General features: G+C 45.1%; 1 protein-coding gene and 1 pseudogene across 4 annotated transcripts in view; both read right to left on the minus strand.

Annotated features, from left to right (window-relative positions):
* The window catches only part of DENND5B (DENN domain containing 5B), a 578,042-nt gene that overhangs the window by 10,681 nt on the left and 543,747 nt on the right, over nucleotides 1–23,614 (minus strand). For all 4 annotated transcript variants that reach the window (XM_078673773.1, XM_078673772.1, XM_078673775.1 and 1 more), the window contains 3 exons: nucleotides 15,926–16,008; nucleotides 13,814–13,940; nucleotides 10,748–10,922 (listed from right to left, as the gene is read on the minus strand). In XM_078673773.1, the coding sequence (XP_078529899.1) occupies nucleotides 10,748–10,922; nucleotides 13,814–13,940; nucleotides 15,926–16,008 (385 nt within the window). The remainder of the gene's footprint in view (nucleotides 1–10,747; nucleotides 10,923–13,813; nucleotides 13,941–15,925; nucleotides 16,009–23,614) is intronic.
* On the minus strand, nucleotides 142–863 carry LOC144769743 (homeobox protein Hox-D13 pseudogene; annotated as a pseudogene).

Genomic DNA, 23,614 nt, shown 5'->3' on the forward strand with positions numbered 1-23,614 from the left:
CACACACTGCGCACACACATATCCCATGTACACACCGTGCACACACCACGCAAACACGACCATTTCATACACACACCGCACACACATACACACAGACACACCCCACATCACGCACTCACATACCGTGTATACAGCCTCCATGTGAACCCACGCATCTGCCTTGCTCGTCAGTTTCTTACCATGAGCTGTAATGGGATTTGGCAAAAGCGCCCCGTTCTATCTTCCAGACAGATGCAGCTGCCCCAGTCATGTCCATGAGAAGGATAAAAGCCCTCACCTGCGAAGGATGACTTCCAGAAGTGCGCGCCCTGAGGCTGCTCCTTGGCGCAGTACACGCCGCCGCTCCAGCCGTTCGCCAGGGTCCACGACTGGTAGCCGTCCATGGGGATGTATGCCTCGTGCCTGGGCTCGCCCGGCCCGAAGCCGGACACCACGTCGATGTACCCGGGCATGGGCTGGTAGGGCCCGGGGTACCCCGGGAAGTAGGAGACTTCCTTGGCCCGCGAGGATCCCTCGCTGCCCTGCGCGCTCGCCCCGCTGCCCAAGGGGGGCACGTCCATGTACTTCTCCACCGGGAAGGCGCCATGAGGCGAGGGCTTCAGGGCGCTTTGCTGCACCCCCACCCCGTGCGACATGCGGCAGCTGTAGTATCCGTTCCCAAAGTGGTAGCCATAGCCCAGGGTGGGCGCGCCGGCCCCATCCTTGCCGCAGTCCAAGCGCGCAGCGCCGGACGACCTCCCCGGGCCGGAGAAGGTGAAGCCAGATGTTGCTCGGCCAGCGGTGGGCCCGAAGACGTTGGGGGAGGCGAGGAAGCCCCGGGCCTGGCCGCTGGAAGAGGTGCCCTCCGCTCGGAGCCCGTCCATGTCCCTCTCAGGGGCCTGCGCACGGCTCTCTCCTCCACCCCCGGCCAGGCATGGCAGAGCCAGGCATCCCCCCAAGCAGGTTAGGTCACCGCGGTGCGGTGATAAAAACTAACCTCCAACCAGAGGGAGGGAGAGGGGAGTGGGAGGAATGTGTGCGCAGCGTGCCAAGTGCAAGGCCATTGGCCGTCTGAGGCAACGTGGTCCTGGAGCGCTTGGGAATCTCTGCCCTCAACCCCCAACACAAGGTGATCTGGGCCCACTCCCCTGCGCACAGGCCCTCCTGCAAGAGGAGTCTGCCCCCAACCCACTATCCAACCCTGAGGCCTCCAGCACTCTGCCCGCCCCCCCCCCCCCTCGCCCCCAACCACCACCCGCCATCACAAGGAGTGCTCTTGCCTCCAGCACAAGGACTACCCACATCCGGCATATACTTCTGACGATTTTATCAGATTTCAGAGCCTATTTTCCCTTCACTGTAAGGTACGAACCCTTGCACGAGCTACAGATACATCTACGTGTTTCCCATCAACTCACTTTCTACACGGACGGCGGGAGAGGACACGGACGGCGGGAGGAGGGCGGGAGAAGACACGGACGGCGGGAGGGGGCGGGAGAAGACACGGACGGCGGGAGGAGGGCGGGAGAAGACACGGACGGCGGGAGGGGGCGGGAGAAGACACGGACGGCGGGAGGAGGGCGGGAGAAGACACGGACGGCGGGAGGAGGGCGGGAGAAGACACGGACGGCGGGAGGGGGCGGGAGAGGACACGGACGGCGGGAAACGTGCACAGGACAGCGAGGGGGGGCGGAAAGGCACACAGAGGGGGCGGGAATGGACAGCGCATCTGAAATCACTTTCAGTGAAAGGGGAGGGAACGGAAAAAACGTAACTCCGCCCAGGGAAAAAATCTCGGGAACGCCCCCGAATCTGGTCCGGCCTTGACGGACAGATCCGGCACTCAATGGCTAGCCTCCATTTATGGAGCTAGCCAATGAGAGCCGGGGGACGTTCCCGAACTCCTTATAGTCAACAAAGGATTTCACCTGCGCTGAAAACCTGCGCAGAGCGCAGCCTTTCGGCAGGCGAAACCCAAAAAGGATGTAGGAGTCTACAACCCTTTTTAGGTCTAGCCTGGGCAGCGCATGCGCTTCTCCGCGGGCATGCTGTATTCGGGTATGGACTTTTAATTGGATCCTGTTACTGTCCTTTCTAAATGGTTGCTTCTTACTCATGAATAGGCTTAGTAGTTCCTCCTTAGTACTACCTTGTCTAGATTAGTAAGCTCCCATGAGGACTCGCCTTTTTACTTGTGTTGTTACTCAGTATGTTTTATTTAGTCTGTGAGCACTATTTTGTTGAATGATTTCTCCTGTTCCATCCATGACATGCTTTCCTACAATGCAGTTCGCCGCCCGGTTTTATATTTTTATTAGTAATGGCGGCCGAGTCATATTTACAAAATGCGCGGTACACCCGACTTGCACCTTTTGGTCTAATTATTTTTTTCTTTGCCAGCGCGGTTCACTTTAACTATAGCGGCTGCGCTCCTTCCTATATTTCAATTGCCAGCGGGGTCTGCTTTAACTATAGCGGTCGCGCTCCAGAAGCATTCATTTAAATTGTTTATTTTTTGGGGGGGAAAGCGCCCCATGCCGTGCTTTTACTTTAATGGTGGCTGCGCCCCTTTCTTTAGACGCTTCTTGCCCTATTCAGCTTACAGCGAGCCGTGTCTACAGAAAGGGGCACGGCAGACATTAAAGTGAAAGCACGACATGGGGCACTTGTACAAAAAAAAAACATTTGCTTGTGAAGTTCCCTTTCTTTAGGCACGGCTCTTCGTATTCACTTTGTCGGCTCCACTTGCACAGATGAGCTGCGCCCTTTTAACATATATGACTCTCCAAATGCAGCATTTCCCTCCTCCACTCCCTACCTTTCAAAATGGTTCATGTGAGGTTTTACGAGTTTGAGCTATTGCCATTATAAATGACAATGCCTTTTATTTATGTGTTGGTTTTCAAAACACATAAATAAAAGGCATTGTCACTTACAATGCCAATAGCTTAAACCCTCGCAAATGCGAGATCTATTGCATTGCAAATGCTTGTTAAGAATAAGGATGGACATGTATGAAGGTTTCTGATACAAATTCTTGAAACAAAAATGGATGAATAATAGAGGTTGCAAAATTTACTAGTAAGGAAGGAGAAGCAGTCATCATCAGTTAGAGAAAAAGAGGCTTGTTTCATAAAGAACGCCATACAATAGGGATGAGAGTCAGTAAATTTGACATCACCCAATTGCTTAGGACTTTTACATTTTTGAAGAAACATGCAGGGTTTTTTGTTATTCCAAAAGAAAGTATGGAGGATAGAATAGATTTTCTAAAAATAACAAGAAATTATGTTAATAGGAATGGTGCAGAGATAAAAGAGTACAGCAGTCTGTAACATCTTTTAATAGTGTCTAATCTATCCAACCAAGATAGAAATAATGGATTCCATCAAGATGCAACTGAAGTTAGAGTTGTAAGAACTATCTTCATATTAAGAGAAATGGTCTATTTTATCGAGTCCTTAAACCACATACCAAGGTATTTTATTTTCCCAGAATTTCAATGGAAATGAGAGGAAGTACAATCATGGAAAACATTATTTATTAAGTGGATGTTTTTCACATTTGATTTAATTTATATCCAGAAAGTGAGGCAAAATTAGTGACTTTGCCAAGAAAATATGGCAAAGAAGATTGTGGATGTAACATAAATAGGAGACTATCATCTGTAGATACAGAGAATTTGAATTGTTTATCACTATATTGGAAACGATAGATGTCTTGATTCTATTGGATTTTAGTTAAGAAGGATTCCAGGGCTAGGACAAACAATAATGGCGATACAGGGCAATCCTCTCTGACTCCACGATGAAGCTAAAATAATTAAGATATTAAACCATTTACAAAAATAGAAGCCTTAGGTGAGGAGTACAAAAGAGACACGAAATTAATAAACTTAGGACCTAATGCAAACCAAAGTAGAGTAGAAACGTTAAAAGACTCATTTATACGTTCAAATGCCTTCTTTGTGTCTAAGGATATGGCCATCAAAGAGTGTTTCTAAGACTTGGATCTACTTAGGATGTTAAAAAATAAACTAGTATTATCAGAAATGTGACGCCCTTTGATATCTATTTTCTTAAACGTACTTTATTGGGTTTTCATGTATTCCATCCAAGACAGACTGACAAGAAGCATGCGAGTATACAGCTTATCAAATCACGATAACAACAGATACATATTGCTAGATTTTCAAACTAAATACTTGGTTATCGCCAACTGAAAAGCATTATACATCCCGGTTGTCATAACAAATGATTTATAACAGTAATTCCCCCCCCCCCCCCCCCGCCACCCTCCATTCCACTTGGATCAAAATACTGATTGATCTTGTCAGGGTGCTCTCTTGCTTACCCTTCTTGTAGTCTAAGTAGCTTCTAAGTACGACTAGGGACAAGGGTCTACAAGGATCATTGGTTTCTGTTGGACGTACAGGAAAGTAGTCTCAAAAGGTCTGGGGGCTCAAGAACTTGTCGGGGTGGGATAGGAGGTGACTAATAATGGTAGTGGTGGGGTCACGTCTAGCCAGGAGGGAGTGGGCCTCTCAACATTTAGTCTGTTATCTGGTTAGGGTACTTGTCCCTACAATGCCCCAATCATGGAGGATTATCATCGTCCTCCCCATAATGTTTTGCGTCCTGGACTATGGCCTCCCACTGTTAATCAATTGGGTGTCGTCTCAGGCCCCTGCCTTCTTCCATGCATAGAGGATAACATACAAGACTGCAAATAGTAGAGGATCCTCATGGCAATAATGGGCATACAGTTCACTACATTTTTGAGAGACTGGTACAAAAGGGGAAACGTACTGATGGGTGCATGTTTTCTCAGTTCCATTATTAGTAGCTCTTTCACAGATTTCGTTTGCTCCCTTGTTAGTCCACTTTAAGTTTTTCCACTAATTTACCTAAGTGGTCTATAGCCATATGAAGCCCCTTGCTTACGGCTAGGATAACATAGGGGTATATCCTGTGGAAAACAACAGAACAAATCTTAGCTCATCATTTGTTTCACTTAACAAAGCTACTTGCCTATGCAGTGTTCTCATAGATTGGGTCAATTATGTGGTATACAAGAGGCGGATCAAACTAAAGCAACTCCACCAATGAATTATTGGTCCGCAATCCAAAGAAATGGAACAAATGCACACAGAACATAATCACAATACAATATACTGTGTAACAGCATGGAAACCTCAAATATTGGTGTCTTTTGAGAGCAACTGAATTTCTGATTTTGGTAAGCTGAAGTATGCATCTACACAAATATCTGCATATCAATGTGATGGTTTCCATCTATTTCAGGTACATTCAAGACTTTCAAGTCTCTTTTAAAAGGGGCAAGTTCACTTGATAGGTCCTTGGTATGAGTGATGTAAAAGGTCCTATGGGGCCAAACTCTCCTCTTTCGAGTGGTGAGGTGGGGATAAGAATGCCGAAAAAGTGATGAATTGTTCAATCTGGAGCGAGTCACGACTTTCAGCATGAAGGCTGTCTAAGTGCTCTGCACCAGTTTCTCTCATACACAGGAGGTGTGGTTCAGTTGCACAAATAGTACCTGGAGTTCACTCACTTGAAGTGATTACAATGCGAAAGACAAATATAAGGACATATTTGGCATCACAAACCGCTTGGGAGAACCTGCATCACAACAGTTTATTTAAACAAGGATAGTTGGTCCGGCAAAAGCAAGAAGGGGCCAAAACGGACGACAAACAACCTTCAATAGTGCAGTCTTGCTGGGCCAACTACAAAACAAACCATAAATGATCTGACAGTTTGGCTTGCAAAGGGTCTGTTTTGGGGACTACACACAAGACCACAAACTTGTTTCAGTGCCCGGCATAACTGTACTTCATAGATGGATGCCTGACGGTATAACCTCAGGTGGTAGATCAAATGCAGTCAACTGGCACTGCTCTATCTCCATACATGGAAGTGTAGATTGCACAGGCTTCGGTACAGAACCCTGCGTTGGTGGTTTGGCAGAAAATAATCCTGCAGTTCCAACCTAATCTGAGGTGCAAAAGCTCATGCATAGAAGCGCCAGGTACCACACTATCCTGGCCCAATCCGGAGATCACTAGGATGACATAGGCCAGGTCACACCTGTTCTTTTTCAGCACTCAGGGCAGGAGAGACATTTGTGGAGAGGCGTACAGGGGTCCTGTGTTCCACTGCCACCAGGGAGCATCTCCCAGCATCTCCTAGTGGTGAGAGTTTTTGCAGAAACTCCAAAGCGCAGACATTTTGCCACTGCACGTTCTCGACGGTGGTGGAAAGGCCTAGCCAGGGTTTGTCCCATGATAAGAAGATGCCACGTGACACCTCGGAATGCATCTGCCATTCATGATCCGCCAAGTGCTTGCAACTGATCTTGTCCGCCCTAGCATATAAGGCTTCAAAATAAAAGATATGCCCTGACACTCCTGTCGACTCCAGAGGTACAAAGCCTCTTGTACATGACCTAAGACCCAACTCTGATCTGCTTGTTGCAGTATCACACAGATGCGGTGTTGTCTGTAAGAAACTGGACCAGCCTCCCCTTGAAGGAAGGAAGGAAGGCAGGAAGGCTTTTATTACAGGACAACCAGCCCACAACTCCAAAAGATTGATATGATCTCTACTTCCCCAGATGCTCTACTTCGCCAGATGGTCTCCCCAAACTGTGATGCATCAGTCTATACAGACAGCTCTGGGTGGGAAAGGAAGAGAGGTCTACCACTGATCCAACTGCATTTAAGCAGCCACCATTGCAGATTGCATGCAGTCATCTCTGAAAAATGGAAGTTATCTGGCAGGTTACCATGGCCTTGTGTACACTCAGACTTCAGATAGCACTGCAGACCCAGCATTTACCACTTATCTTACCTAAAAAGCGGGATGCAAGTAGTATAACAGGCCAAGAAGCCCCCGAGCTACTCTCGACGAGATCCAGGCTGAAACATCAGAATCATAGCCCAAATATTCAGGAATCATTGAAAAGGATGGAAGGCCTTGAACTGCACCATGTCTAAGACAGCTCCTATAAATGCCTTTGCAAAAGTGTCAGATGCAACTTTAGCTCATTGATGGTGAACGAACGATGTTAGGAGGTTTGCTATCGACTGGAGGTGGTCTATGACAGGTTGTGAGGAGCGCACCTTCAACAATCAATCATCAAGATTATGTCGAGGAGCAATGGTGAGATTGAACGGAAGCACGGCAAGCTGAAAATGCTCCTGGCCTACCTTGAAGGGCAGGTAACGTCTGTAGGACTGCAGGACGCGCATATGAAAATACATGTCTTGGAGGTCAAAGGCCACAATCCCATCCACCGGCTCCAGGGCAGGCAGAACTTAATCTAGCATGAGAATTTGGAATTTGTCCTTATGTAGGAAGGCACGCAGAGGGTGATAATCTAAGATAGGCCAATGCCCTCAATCCTTTGTAAAGGAGTTTTGGGTAACCCAATCAACCCTTGTAGGCTTGGGCAATGAGTAGTTTAAAGTAAGAAATAGCTACAAGGGATTTTGTCCATAGACTTAGTACCTATCATTTTACATATGTCATTTCGGGGTAATTCAAGCAATTAAACCCAATTGTATCCACAGGATAATTAAATCATTTTACAGTTGCTCAGGAATTTTTCAGAAAAAGAAAAACAAATAAGGAATAAAATATAAAATATAAAGTAAGCACACAGCAAACTAATTTGATCTGAAAAATTATTTAGTGTTGACTCAATAAAAAAACAAATCATGGGGATAATAAAGGAACAAATCCAATAATCACAGTTATGAATAGATGTACAGACAAATCAACAGATCAATTCATAACGTATCTACAACTCCATAAATCATAGGAGGAGACCAGATTCAATGATGTACAAGGGAGTCCTTCAAGTAGTAATGCGTTGGAGATGGAGATTGGGTCGACGTTTCGGTCTTGCTTGTTGACATCTATAAGGCCATCATCAGGACTAATTTTTCGAAAAGAGCCCCTTCGGAGAACCGGGCGTGATTGAAACTTGGTCGCCAAAGTCAGTTTATTTCAACTTGAAAATCAGACAACCCGCATCGTAACGGCTGCAAATGATTTGCAGCCGTTACGATGCGGGTTGTCTGATTATGAAACTGACGCTCGTGCGATCTATACCACGAAATATCTATTGATCCAGTTTAAGCTTCTAATAGAAGTTTGGAATCCGGCAGTTACAGCTGATGTCACGAGCTTCTGCAGATTTTCAAGTTGAAATAAACTGAATTTGGCGACCAAGTTTCAATCACGCCCGGTTCTCCGAAGGGGCTCGAAAAACTAGTCCTGATGATGGTCTTATAGATGTCAACAAGCAAGGCCGAAACGTCGACCCAATCTCCATCTCCAACGCATTACTGCTTGAAGGACACCCTTGCACATCATTGAATCTGGTCTCCTCTTATGATTTATGGAGTTGTAGATATGTTATGAATGGATCTGTTGATTTGTCTGTACATCTATTCATAACTGTGATTATTGGATTTGTTTCTTTATTATCCCCATGATTTGTTTCTTTGATTGAGTCAACACTAAATAATTTTTCAGATCAAATTGATTTGCTGTGTGCTTACTTTATATTTTATTCCTTATTTGTTTTTCTTTTTCTGAAAAATTCCTGAACAACTGTAAAATGATTTAGTTATCCTGTGGATACAATTGGGTTTAATTGCTTGAATAACCCCGAAATGACACGTAAAATTATAGGTACTCAATCCTTTGTGGCACGAGGAAATAGTGAGAGAAACAACATATCCCAAATTTCCGAATCTGGAACCCTTCGTATGGCTCCTTTGGAGAGTAAAGCTGGTACCTCCTGCATAAGAAGAGACAGGTGCTTCTCCCAGGGATGGCTTGGTGTGGGAGAGAGGTGCGGTAGGGCAGAAAGAAACAGTAAGACATACCCATGCTGAACGATCTGGAGGAGCCATCTGTTCGGTGTGATGGATTGCCACCATAGGAGAAATTACTTTATTCTGCTTCCCACAGAGTGGTTGTGCTCTGCTAAAAGTACGCTAAAGCAGCTTGGAGGCGGTTGCTGCAGGGGATGGGGATATACCATTTTTTTAAGAGAAAAAGAGTATTGTGGGATTCACAGCATCTTTATTTAAAACATGTCGGTATTCATCCACCTAAGGATGTTTTGGATTCCTACTTTTTGATAAAACTTAAAGTGCACTGTATTCACAAAAACTACTGAATAATTAACTATTTATTGGCCATTATTTTTATAGAAAAAGAAAATAATGAGAATGAAAAACTTGCTTAATATTTTAGCTGCTACCAGCAGAACCCAATTTCCATTTCGGGACCATTTAAACATGGGGGCACTAGTCAGTTATGGGGACAAGACCTAAGGGGAGAAAAAGTGGGAAGTCACGAGCCTCAGTCACTTTTCAATGTAGCATGACTGTGACTGACAACTGAGTATTCACTGTTCGGCAACAGCAGTATCTGCAAGGCCACAACTGTCAAATTGGTCAAGCGAAAGCCATGGGCCGTTGTGGCCACAATGGTGCACAGCTCTGGGCAATGGTTACCTTGGAAGCACAGTGGCATTTTTTTGTAATGTATGACATTACTACCATAGACTGCTGTGTGAGACTTCAGCCCATAGGAATGGTGTAACTCCTTTATATAAATCCTTGCTTAGCTTACTCACTCATCAAATATTCATGGACACAGTCAATCCCTCATTCTTTCATCAATGCAACGTATCCATCCAACCGTTCACGTGTCACATTGAGGAAACCTCACAAACAAAGTCGGGAATAAATGAATATGCACCTTCACTTATAAAATGGCCAGATCTAATGACTTTTTGAATAACTTCTTCAGATACTTTGAATTGCCATTAATTCAACTGGGCAGATATACTATTCTTACTGGAGCCCTAGCAAATTTGGAAACTAGAGCCAAATCCTGATAACGGCAAGCTTGGGTCATGGTCAACGTTCACTAAATGGTTTTCAAGATTATATATTTTTCATTTTTTGCTTAATGATTTAACTTGAAGAGAAACAACAATGTTTCATTTTCAATGTTAGTTAGGCTCTTACTACTTGGCCTAAAAAACGGCTCAGCACACATCATAGCTCAGCTATTCACGACATGTTGGCAATTTCGCCTATTTATCATAGCTCCCTACTTCGTTTGGGGGAAAACAGCCTTTTAGTAATTTTTTGTGAATATTAGGGAAGAATCCATGTTTATATCATTATATAATTGCAGAGAAGTGTTCTGGGATCTTGCACATAGGAATATTACTGAATACTTATGAATTTTATGACACCCATGTTCCTGTTACAGATGAACAATCATTTCTTCTTTAGAAATGAATACCCAAGAGTGGTTATTAATCCACTTAATCACTCACTGGCAATGATGTTGTTTTAGATGGAATGTGGCATTATTTTGCTTTGAAAGAGACAATTCACTCTTAAATACGTTTTTTTCCTCTGATCTTGCACATGGATGGAGGTTTTCAATCTTTAGGAATATTTATTAAGAAGCCATAAGAACAATTTTTCTACATTAAATGAAACCAGAACATTAACCACAGTCACAAAACAAAAAATAAGTTGACCATGCTCATACCCAACATGAAACAAGTTAACTAAAAGAATATTTAAGTGTGTCGGGGAGGAAGAGATACATAAGATATAAAGCACACTTTTTGGGCTATTTTTCCACCAGTCCCACAATTAACTTTGAAGTAGACCGGTTTAAGACATCAAAAAATATGTGCTGCTTACCTGACGCCCAGACATACAAGAAGTTGAAACTTTCCATCCTTCCCAATGCTTCTTGGTGCCGTAACAATGGTGTTCACATAGTGACAGAATGTTCTGCAAGATGTTCGCTGAAGCAGCATGTCCTCTTCACTGTCCCCCATCTCATCGTTTGTCTCAAAATAGTTAACCGCTTTCTCTGCAATAGGCATTTTGTACGAAAACAATGAATGAGTGTCACAAAAGATATCCCAGTTAACTGCTCCACTACAAGGCTGTTCATATTAAGTTTCAAGGTAATTATATTTCTTGGTTAAAACTTACTTCCTTGCAAGTCATCGTCTCATTAAAATCTCTCCTGCACATAAATAACTAAGAGAGAAATCCTTGGTGACAGATGGCACGAGGGACATGCAACAGTCCCAGTGCCCAAGATAACACTGGAAAGGGTACTGACCAATGTATTACTGGGGCCAGCAATGTCTTCAGGCCTTGACTGATATTTATAACCAAGGAGCTGCACGAACAAGTTACTTACCTTTGGTAACGCCTTATCTGGTAGAGACTATCTAGTCGTAGATTCCTTTCCTTAGAATTATCCCCAGGCGTCAACCGGTAGGTGACGCTGATCGGTCCATGTGGCGTCGTCCGCGCAGGAAGTGATGTGCGCATTTCCATATAGGCACCACCCCAATGCACTGCAGTCAGTTTCTTTTCGGGCTGTTGATGCAAGTGCGCAGAGCCACGAAGAACACTGACCGTTGGTGTGGAAAACTAGGGCCCTGAAAGGGTAACAACCCTGTCCGTTTGCCGAGCGGGGACCATGGGTATGTCAGTAAGGAATCTACAGCTAGATAGAGTCTCTACCAGATAAGGCATCATCGAAGGTAAGTAACTTGTTCATCTGATACAGACTCCTAGCCGCAGATTCCTTACCTTAGAACAGATACTCAAGCAATACCATCCCGGGAGGTCGGTCTGCAGATCAATTTCATACAAGGAAGTCTTGCAGGTCTAAATGGGCAAAATGCCCATCTCGAGAGACCCGACTGTCCAGGCAGTAGTGCTTTGTGAACGTGTGCAATGAGGCTTATGTAACTATCGGGCAGATTTCCCGGACCGTGCTGGTCGCAGCTTTAGCTCTGGCGGAATGAACTTGCAGGGAGGTTACTTCTTGGCCATTGTGTTGCAGAATATTGATGCAGAGCACGACCCAGCGAAGGAGGGTTTGCTTCCGCACTGCCCAACCTTTCTTCACACCAACATGCCCCACGAAGAGTTGTTCATCCACCCGGAAACTATCATGAGAAGCCAAGGTAGAATGACAACGCTCTTTTTGGGATCCAGACAATGTAGTCGCTCCTGCTCTTTCGAGGGATGTGGAGGAGCATATATGGTAGGCAGGGTGATCAACTGGCCTACATGGAATGTAGAAAGGGGGCCCTTGTGCGAAGCACCACTTTGTCAGGATAGACTGAGAGGTAAGGAGAGGCTTAGATGATAAGGACTGCATCTCACTCACCCTAAAGGCAGATGTAATTGCCACCAAGAAGGCTGTTTTTTAGTGTGAGAAGCATGAGGGGAAGTTGTGGAGAGGCTCGAAAGGAGCGCACACCAAAAAAGTGAGAGTTAAATTGAGATCCCACTGAGGCATGATGAAAGGCTCCCTGTTCCGTAGCCATGGTAGGGGGAGAAAGCATAAAAGTATTTGTAGAAGTATCCAGTCCACGGGCTTCAGCCTCTTTCTCACACCAGTCCATATTAGGGTCCTCTATGTATGGCTGGTATTCTTCAGTGTCCAGCGACACCTCCCATTCCTCTGTGAGTCCTAGCCCTTGGGAATAGGGCTCAGGCTCCAATCTAGGAATCAAATGTTTTTCCGGCGGCGGAGTAAGCATTGGGCGATGCTCATCCGGGTCGGTGTCGGAGTAAGGGATCACAATGGAGATGGCACCGCCAGGAGCATTGGCATTGGGAGCGGTGCTGGTCCGGATCCAGAAAAGACCGGGACCAGTGCCGGTCTGCATCCACTGGCGCACGCAGAATCAGATGGGGCCCCCTCTGACCCTGCGGGGCCAAAGGAGCGTCAACGGGGTCGGGCTGCCTAAATATGAGGTGTATGGCCTCATAAAACTCCTTTAGGTGGGTGAGGGTCGCTTCGGCTCCTCGAAAATAGAGGAGGCTGAATCAGGACTGATGCAGGCTCCGAGAAACCGGGCCTTGAATGCCTCCCTCGTTGCGTCGGCCGAAGGACGAGGAGAAGTTGAAGATCGCTTCAACTTCTTACTCTTCTTCTTGTGCCTCTGAATGTCTTGAGGACTTATAAGTGGTACGATGATGAATTCAGGCTCCAGGAACGATCCCGGCTTCTCCTCGACCAGGACCTGGATTTCACAGAGTAGATTTTTGGATGTCTGAAGGTTTCCAAAATGGAAAGCTGTTTTATAAATGTATTAATTATCTGTGTCACATAAACGGAGGCTCACATCTAAGACATGTTTACATGTTAACATAGGATTGAACAAAATAAAATCTTCAAAATCCCAGTGTCTCAGAAGCTTGCCACCTCAGGGCTGACCATAACTATTTCTGCTACCTAATTTTGTTTGGAAATTTTAAGTATACCCAAACCAGCAGTAACTGAACATGTGGCCTCAACCAAACTCAGTTACTGATTCTGAAATCCAGTCTACAGCACCAGCTCTGGCAGAATGCAGTACTGTGCTTAGTTCAGAGCAGTACAAAACATGCAACACTGTGAACCTTTGGTAATTAAGCATATTTAAAGATTACTTAATAAAAATAATAATGTACAAGGGGTTCACAAATATATCTTTAAACCTTCACTGAAAGACCAGAAGGTGAAGTTATCTTAGTAACTCCAATAATTCCAGCCCTGTCTGAATGCCTCTGAAGGAGAGTTAAACTAAGTCTGCAGAAACAGAAAGTGCCTCTTTTAAACAAGCGGTTATCTTGCCAGGGAGGACAAGGCGTTTCATAGGACAGGATGTTTTGCTATTTTTGTTGAATTAATGCTAACTTAGTACTTACATTAACCAAATGTAGGTAAACAAACTGCATTGCACTTACCTATGAAATCCCAGATGAAGACATTCTTTTGAAACATTCGTGCTTGCTTGAATCCATGCTGAAAGACTTGTTCCAGTGCTGCAACTAGGCCATTTTCTCCACACAACAGGATAGTCAGACTACCCCTCTGTGTAAAAAAACATAAAAGTAAAAAATAAGTTAGTAATAGCACTGGCAGATGGATATACCAAAGTTTTGTTTGGTCAGAACTTCATAGCAATTGCGTTGAATACTTAAAAGGTTTCCTGCAAGACTGTCATTCACAACTATTATTTGTTGGCCCTGATTTTTCAGAGGAAAAAAAAGATACAACTTGAGTTTTTCCAGTTTCCTTCTAGGTTAATCCTGCATTCAGTGGTGACATGCTCATCATATTATCATTACATGCTTACCATTAAGATCTTTTTCTCAACTTTTTTAAATAATTGTTCTACTTTTAGACAAATGGAAAATAAAAATAAACTGTTTAGCAAAGCCCCAACACTAAACTTTAGAAATAATGTGTAAAGTAATACTGCAAATTATTTGAGATATCTTATCTACACACACACACACACACACACAGATATCACCCAATGGCAGTTGCCACTTAGTTATAGTTGGGATCATGTTTCCACAGCAAATGCCTTTTTTGCGTTTCTAATAACTTTAGCCCTCATTTCAATGCCAGGCGAACTGCCACCAACGTCCGACATCTAGGGAGTGCAGTGGTCGGAGGGAAATACCCCCACCTCCGACAGGCTTAAGGAGCCTGTTGGGGGTGGAGGTCGGACTGTAATCCCTTCAATGGAGGTAGTGCCTGCGCAGGCACGGCTGTAGGGACTACGATGTCTCCCTCCTTCAGCCTCTATGTAGATGGCAAGGGACTTTGGGGGCACGAAACTGGGCTCCTGTTTCCCGTGAGTCAATGTTCAGTGGCCTGGGGGCACATGAGGTGCCCCCCCTCTGAACATACATGCACCGCGCACGGTGCATGGGTGCTTGAAAAGTGCCTGTTTATACTGTGGCTTGTACTGCGGCCGTTTTTCCTGGGATGCAGTACAAAAAAAGGCACATTTTGATTGTCATGCTGGCGGTCCTACTCTAATCAGGCAGGCGAGACCGCCGACTCATTGTTAGGCGGACACCTGTCCATGGCTATGGCGGTCGTCTGACAGCCATCGTAATGTGGGCCTTTGGTGTGGTTTGACGTGTTTCTACTAAATATTCCCAAAAGTGGTACTTTTGACTAGTTTGTGAATTGGAACGTTTCAGAGTGATCTGTTAAGCATAACTACTGCCTCTTGTTTACTCAACCATTTGTTCATGAAAGCTGAACAATTCACCTGCAATCACGATCCATTGTTATTGCTGCCTTGCTGGAAGTAGCTTCAATGATCTCTGATTTTTATAGCCATAATGTGTTGTTTTCATAAAGCAAAGCATTTACTACATAATTAAATCATTTCTCTTGTTTTTACTATAGACAATAAAGAGGTATAGTTGAGTATTTCATTTAACTGTTTAAAAAAAATCCATCCCAATTTGAAAAATGTGTTTTTTTCATGCTAAATTCACCAAAACAAATATGTAATGTCAAAAGGCATAATAGGTAACTTCTTTCGTATGTTCCTAAAGTGCGATTTATGGGTTCTGTTGTCATCTACAAACCACTCTACCTTCAGCACTATGGTTTATGAACCCCTCAATGGCAATACAGGGAATATACAAATAGGGACCATATTAAAAGGATAACTCATTTTCTGTGATTTATAGCACTGCCCAGTGTGCATGTTCTCCTCCATGCAATGGATTATAGCACCACAAATCTCTTCCCTACAAGTTTCTACTTTGTCAAAGGATACCAACTCCCCGACAGCAATAAGCTGAAGAATACTTTAAGCAGGTAAAGAAACTGAATGTTAATCAACTACTTTGAAATATACATAAATGGGAACAAGATAAAACACACATTTGCACATGAGATCTTCATGTGCAAATGTGTTTTACACATGTAGATCTCCATGCACACGAGTTTTACCTCCATTGTTCTTGAACTGCCCTACTAAATGAGCATAACATTAATCGCAACAATGTCTTCTTATATTTGTTTTTAAAACATTAAAAACACACCTCTTTTTCAGGTTTATGAAAATGCTTGACTATATTGTTCACAGCTTCACCAATACCCTCTTGAATCTGCCCTGAATTAGGCTCTGAAAAAAGACAGGAAAAACGAATTACTAGGTCGATCTTCCCACAAACATTACTCAATAGAAAATAGTTTCTATTCAAAAGAAACATTATTTTAGAAAACATCAAATGCTCACATGGTAAACTGTGTAATAACAACCAGGAATCGTGTCAAGATCCCATTCTGTATGCTACGCAGATGCATAAAGGATGTGTGCATTTTCAAGGCTACAACACCTAATTTAACTAAGAAAATCTTAGTGCAGGGGCTGCAAGCAGTACAGCTAGGAAAGATAGGGCAGTCGTTGCGTCTTCATGTTTTCCACCTCTGATGCCAATAGCAAATGCACTAACTTTGAGACTTTGCATAATGTATGATCTTCAGACAAAAACAAGGAACGGTAAAGCCAATAGGACTCAACTCTTCAAGAGCTACTGGCCTTGTCAAAGTGTTTTAGCCATGCTGTTACACCAGCAAGGCTGATATGCTGCATAGCTAAAAGTTAGTAGCATAGAAGAAAGTGGCATGCAGTAGAGTGTCAGAGTGGAGTGTTCTGGAGTAGAGTAAAGTAGAGTGGAGTGGAGTAGCGTGGACAAGAGTAGAGTGCTGTAGAGCAGAGTGGCATAGCCGTGGAGTGGCATAGAGTGGAGTGGTGTAAACTGGAATAGAATGTCGTAGAGTGGAGTGGTGTAAACTGGAATAAAATGTTGTAGAGTGAAGGGTCATAGAGTGGAGGATCATAGAGTGGAGGATCATAGAGTGGAGGATCATAGAGTGGAGGATCATAGAGTGGAGGATCATAGAGTGGAGGATCACAGAGTGGAGGATCATAGAGAGGAGGATCATAGAGTGGAGGGCCATAGAGTGGAGGGGCATAGAATGCCATGGAATGGAGTAGAGTGGCAGAGATGGGAGGCGTAGAGTGTTGTTAAGTGGAATGTTGCGGTGTAATAATAATCCACATTTGTAAAGCGCACAATCACTCGTAAGGGTCTCTAGGCGCTGGGGGCCGTCGGGAAGATTAGGCAAGCTATTGCCCAGAGTCACATGGTGCTGGGCTAATCTGCCGCCGGTGCCGGGGATCGAACCGTGATCCCCAGATTCCGGAGTCAGTCGCCCTAGCCGCGGCGCCACACCTCATGGAGTAGCATGGACGAGAGATGAGTAGATGTTGCAGAGTGGCCTGAAGTGGAGTAGAATGTCGTAGAGTGGAGTGGCAGGTCCAAGAGTAGAAGGGCATAGAGTGGAGTAGTAATGTAGAGTGGAGTGTTATGGAGTAGCGTGGGCGACAAGAATGGATGGTGTAGAGTGGAGTGGTATAGAGTGTGGCAGAGTGGGGCGGCATGGCAGAGTGGGGCGGCATGGCAGAGTGGGGCGGCATGGCAGAGTGAGGCGGCATGGCAGAGTGAGGCGGCATGGCAGAGTGGGGCGGCATGTCAGAGTGGGGCGGCATGTCAGAGTGGAGCAGCATGGCAGAGTGGAGCGGCATGTCGTAGAGTAGAGGGTGATAGAGTGGCGTGGAGTGGCGGTGAGTGGAGAAGAGTCGTTTGGAGTGGCGTGAAGTGGAGTGGTGTAGTGTCAGAGTGGAGTATTCAAGAGTGGAGTGTCCTAGAGTGGAGTGTCCTAGAGTGGAGTGTCCTAGAGTGGAGTGTCCTAGAGTGGAGTGTCCTAGAGTGGAGTGTCCTAGAGTGGAGTGTCCTAGAGTGGAGTGTCCTAGAGTGGAGTGTCCTAGAGTGGAGTGTCCTAGAGTGGAGCGTAGTTAAGTGTCGTAAAGTAGAGTAGAGTGGCATGGAGTGGTATAAAGGGGCATAGAGTGGAGGGGAGAGAGTGTTGTCTGAGAGGAGGAGTGTAGAATGGCGAAAAGTGGAGTAGTACTGTAAATTGTTATAGTGAAGACAGAGTCTGCCATTTAACCTCTGTCTTTGAACGCACAGCAAATGTGACGAGATAAGAACTAAATTTAAAGGCATTTTAAGGCTTGTTTACAGCAAGAGAGCACTCGTGGAAAAATATAGCAAAAAGGCTATGCTCCATAGGAGGGACAAAGACATGTTGGACAGCCTAAAGCGAAGAAAGACAGCAAGTAGAAAGCAAGCAAATGTGAGTTACAAACAATAAAGCCAAAAGTAAGCAATGGGCAGAATGCACTCTTAGGTCAGCTTTTCCCAAGAAGTCTTTAGCAACCAGCCAGCTGCGCTGTCTGGTAAGCTTCGACCTAAAAAAGAATTGGACCAACCACTTCTGCATCTGTGCAGCACACAAACATAACTCATGGTACGGCCCCATATAATTAATTCACGGAATGATGAACTCCAACTTATATATGATGTAATGGGGACAACAAAGCAAATTGTTTATCACTTAACAGTTTAGCACATTTACTAATAATACACACTAAGTCAATGCAACAAAACTATTCTCACAACAGTTGACTTTACAATAGCCACACCATTAAAGTATTCTTTCACGTAGGAGTGGGGAGAATGTACGCTTCCAAATTTCCAGTGTCCTGTAACTTTCAACAATTATTGTAATTGACACAAAAAGGTTGGATGTGTCCACTGATGAGATGACTAATTGAAGACGGTGAATAGTGGGGAAAACAAAGGCAGACCAGAAAGGTTCAACATTGTTAAGGCAAAGGGAGAGACATAGGGAACTCTGCATATGGATTACTTAAGGGAGATGAGATCGATGGAGGTCCTTCAGTGGCAGAACATTTAGCCCATTATTTTGCTGTACTGGACCACATAGCTATGGACAGGTAGCATATACATGAGCACTTCCCAGCATGTGCCTGGGCATCTGTATATAATGCAAGTATGATGTATTTGTAAGCAGTTTGTATTCTTGTGCAGGTGTGACTTCATATGTTGCTAATGTGTAGATTATCCGTTACTGCCTGCATTATTACCAGTCCACGTATGACCTACGTGAAAGACAGGCCACTTGGCAGTATGGGAGAGATTAATGAATGTAGCCCAAAGGCTGACTTCTACCCAGCTCAGCCCCAATGTTATAAGGGGCTGGCATGATTTGCTCCTAGGCAATTCCACTCCACCCAGTCGTTTTACACCACTTTCTTATTTTGCTAAAATAGGAAAAATGGTCATTTGATTAAGTGCTTCCTCCTTTCCGTGAGTATTTGGACAACCTGCAGGGGAGGAGTGTGATTACCCTCTACACAGGAGTGCCATGGAGGTTTTCTAGCTACCTACTCAGCAGACAGGTTGCTCTGAACCGCAGTGGAAGTCAACTAAAAAAAACATGTGAAGTCTGAGGGATGAATGGAAGAACAAGTTACATACCTTCCTTAACACCTTATATAGTAGAGACTCTAGCCGCAGATTCTTTACGTTGGAGTTATCCCTCTACCGCCCTGGCAGTAATGCTTTGCGAATGTGTGTAGAGATGCCAAAGTTACTGCCTGGCAGACATCCAGGACCGGAACTCCCCATGTTAACGCAGTGGTCGCAGCCGTAGTTCTGGTAGAATGAGTGCGCACGCCCTCAGTAGCTTGTTTGTTGGCCAATGCGAAGCAGATATTAATGCAGAGCACGATTAATCTGGAGATGGTCTGCATCTACATGGCCTTTCCCTTCTTCGCCCCAACATACCCCACGAACAGTTGGTCGTCCACTGGGAACTCTCTCGTGTGGTCAAGGAAGAACGACAATGCTCTATTTGGGTCCAGTTGCTCCTCTTCTTAAGAGGTATGTGGCAGAGCATAAAAGGTAGGCAGCATGATGGACTGGTCTACATGAAAAGAAGTGGTATCTTTCAGCAGAAAGGAAGCTCTAGTGCGTGGAACCAGCTTGTCTTGGTAGATGTTCAGGCATGGAGGCTATGATGACAAAGCCTGAAGATCACTGACCCTCTGGGTAGATTTTATTGCCACCAGGAAGGCCATCTTGATGGTAAGGAGCCTGAGAGGACGGTTGTGCAATAGCTCAAAGGGAGCGCACATCAGAAACGTTAGGATTAGATTAAGGTCCCAAAGAGGCATCATGAAGGTTGAAGAAGGACAAATTATTAGGCAACCGCAAAAAGGCTGAGATAGCAGAAAGACAGACCTTTAAGGTACTCAGGGCAGAGCCCTGCTGGGCAAGGGAAAGGATAAAGAGAAGGACCTGAGAGAGGTGAGCAGAAATAGGGTCAACCTATTTCTCTGCACAATCTGCCACAAACTTGCCCCATGGCAGACATATACCATTTTGGTGGAGGGATGCCTGGCTGACAAATTAACAACGCAGACTTTGGGTGAAAGGTCGAAAGCTGTCAACTGCCATGGCTCAATTTCCACACATAAAGGCGGAGCGCTGACAGGTTTGGGTGGAGAATCTTTCCCTGCTGCTGCAAAGGAATATCTTCCCGAAAGGGCAGCCTGATCGGAGGACAGATGGGCATGCTCAACTGCATGGGATACCAATCTCTATGAGCCCAGTCCGGAGCCACAAGGATGTCTTGGGCTTGGTCGTTCATGATCGTCTTGAGAACTCAGGGCAGGAGTTGTACTGACGGAAAGGCGTACAGGAGCACTGAGCTCCACTTGAGATAAAGCGTCTATAAGCGTGAGCAGCCTTGGAAAGTCCAGCACGCAGAACTGCTGACATTGCTCATTCTCAGCTGTGGTGAACTGATCTAACCAAGGCACTCCCTACTGCTGAAAGTACCGTGCCAACTTGTCGTTCAGAATTATAGCCCCAAAACTGCAGTGTCAAGAACAGCTTCAATGAAAGAGTGTCTGAGAGGGAGTCAGGTGTGACTTGGGCACATTGATAGTGAACGCCAGTAAATGAAGGAGGTCTGCCGTAGTCTGGAGGTAGGAGACGGCCTGGGACGAGCCCGTCTTCAACAGCCAGTCATCTAAATAGGGGAAGACTTACACCCCTTATCTCTGCAGCTCATCTGCAACTACCACAAGCACCTTGGAGAACATTGAGGGGTGCTGATAAGCCCAAAAGGAAGCACGGTGAACTGAAAGTGCTTGTGGACCACCGTGAACCACAGGTAGCATCTGTGGGAAGACAGGACTGGAATGTGGATGTGTGCATCCTGCAAGTTCAACGTCACCATCCAGTCTCTCGGGTCCAGGCCAGACGGGACTTGAGTGAGCATGGGTATCTTTAACTTATACTTCTTGAGGAAGAAATTGAAAGGGCTGTTGCATCCTGTATAGTGGAATGTTGGGGTTGCTAGGGAATGGGTTTCGGAAAGCGGTTACTGGAGGCTTAGGCGTGAGTGCGGAGGCAGCTTCCTCCTACCAATAAACATACCTCTTGCCATGTTCCTGCTTGAGACTCCGTCTTTCTAGACCGTTACAGTGGCGATGAACTGAAGTATTGAACACAGGGTAAGAGGGAAGCGTCATCGGCGCCGTTCTTAAGGTCCTGACGCTGTGCAGCCGAGTTCACCGAAGCCGGACTTTGTGTCCTAACTGTCGAGGGAGGCTACAGACACGCGCCAGCCTCTGCGTCACTCCCTGACAACAGTAACCACCACTGAGAGTCGGCGTCTTTGTTCTGTAGGCATCTGTTGCCTTGACGGCGGGAGGCACGTGTGCTTTGGAAATTGAAGGATCAACAGGAGCCAACAAGTATTGGCATTGCCAATTGTATGCTGCATCTTTATGAATTTCTTTTGATACAAGAACAACTGGATTTAGCATTTATTTGCATTTTCTTCACTATATTCAATAGCAATGACAATAATAATAAAACATTTTAGGCAGAATATTAATCCCAAATAACTACTTTCTGACATAGTATAATAATGGAAGGATTGATCACTCCTACACCATTTTTAAATGCACCATGAGAATCTGTGATTCTATGGGAGGATTGGAAAGAAGGTTCTGAAGCTTATGTAAAAGTAGTCGGTGGAGATATTTTTACTGCAGCGCGAAAACCAGATATGCTTAAGCATTGTTTGGGTGTGGAAGGACATTGAATATTAAAGCATCCTCCTGAGTTGGATGAATGCAAAAGTGTCAGGCGGACACTAGATAACTATGGAAAGAAAAGAAATGTGGTCGTGGAGAGATAGAAGTTCTTGAAGAGAAGTCAGCGTTCTGATGAAACATTTGATAATTTAATGGCGGATTTGATTCAACTGGCTTATACGTGGGACTACAAAAATATCTGGATAACTTGATGAGGGATGTCCTAGTTCAATAAATTGGAGACAAGAAAACACATGAAAAATTGCTGAATACTGAAGGCCTGATGCTAGAAAAAGTAATAGAGTTTGCAAAGAGAGCCGAAAACATGCAGGAAGGCCTAAAGGAAATGGCATCAAGTGATGTGAATAAGGTGTTGAATACTAGTGTCCCTCGTGAGTTCCGTAGAGATGTAAATGCAAAGAAACTTGATACCCGGGGAAGGCCTGGAGAAGCTTTTAACAAGTATGTAATCTGTTACAAATGTGGATGGAAGGGACATGTCCTGCAGTGGGCTGGTGTGCCTGAGGTGCAGATCGTGTGGGCATTTCGCCACAATATGCAAAGGAAAATGTGGGAGTGTTTACTGCAAACCAAAGAATGCGACTGCAGCTGTGAGTGGTGAGGATGAAAATGCGATACTGGAAAAATTTCTCTTGCAAGTTAGTGAAGTAGGAGCGGTTGATCAGTCAGACAATCCATTCTGCAACTTGACTGTGGATGGCGTAGGGGTGCGACTTATGTTGGATTCGGGAGCACGATATACGCGGATCGGAGAACACATGGACACATTTCCCGGAAGGGATGTAAAGCCACCAGATGTAAGGTTGTTTGCTTATGGTAACAAACCAATTGATCTGGTGGGAAACTTTACAGGGTGCTTTGGAGTTCCAGGGTGTTTCAGCGAAATCAAAGGTGGACATCACAAAGGAAGGATCTTGTTTGTTGGGGTGGCCTCAAAAGAGGGAGTTACAGATGAAATTGGATCCCAACCATCCAGATCAAGCCATTGGCCCGGAAACTTGTTTGAGACCTTGCTTTAATGAAGTATCCCGGAGCAGATGGAAGGAGGAGTTTCCAAAGGTTTTCAGAGACAGGTTAGGTGTGTTGAAGGGGTTTATGCATAAGATAAGGTTGAAGGACAAGGTTACAGCCAAGCTATACAAAGCATGGCCTGTACCGTTAGTCATGAGAGAACCCCTGAGAAAGGAACTGCGCAGATAATGTGAGGACAATGTAATCAAACAGATAGAGGCGACAGAGTGGATGAGGCCGTTGAGGGGGGCAGAATTGACATACGCCACGATCGAACAGAAAGCCATGGTGCGTTAGTGAGGAATCTGACATTTTAAGAAGTTTGTGTGGGGAATGGAGTTCATTCAGCAGACTGATCATCGCCCAATGGTGGATGTTTTTACCACAAAGGGGAAAAACAGGGCTTCCATCAGAATTGCGCGTTGGATGATAACGATGTATGTGGTGAAATATCTGCCAGGAAAGAAAAATGTGGTGGCCGACTAACTCGAGGTTGCCTGTCGAGTGTTTGGATGAACAAGAAGGACTGGTGACTGGGGTATGTGAAAGGGGGTCGCATTTCACAGGAGGAATGGGTGCCCGAAGGATGCAGTGTTGCAAGAAGTGTGGAAGTATGCGAGAGATCGGTGGCCGAAGAGAGGACACGGTTCTGTCA

Source organism: Lissotriton helveticus, chromosome 1_1 (genome assembly GCF_964261635.1).
Source record: "Lissotriton helveticus chromosome 1_1, aLisHel1.1, whole genome shotgun sequence".
Lineage (NCBI taxonomy): Eukaryota > Metazoa > Chordata > Amphibia > Caudata > Salamandridae > Lissotriton > Lissotriton helveticus.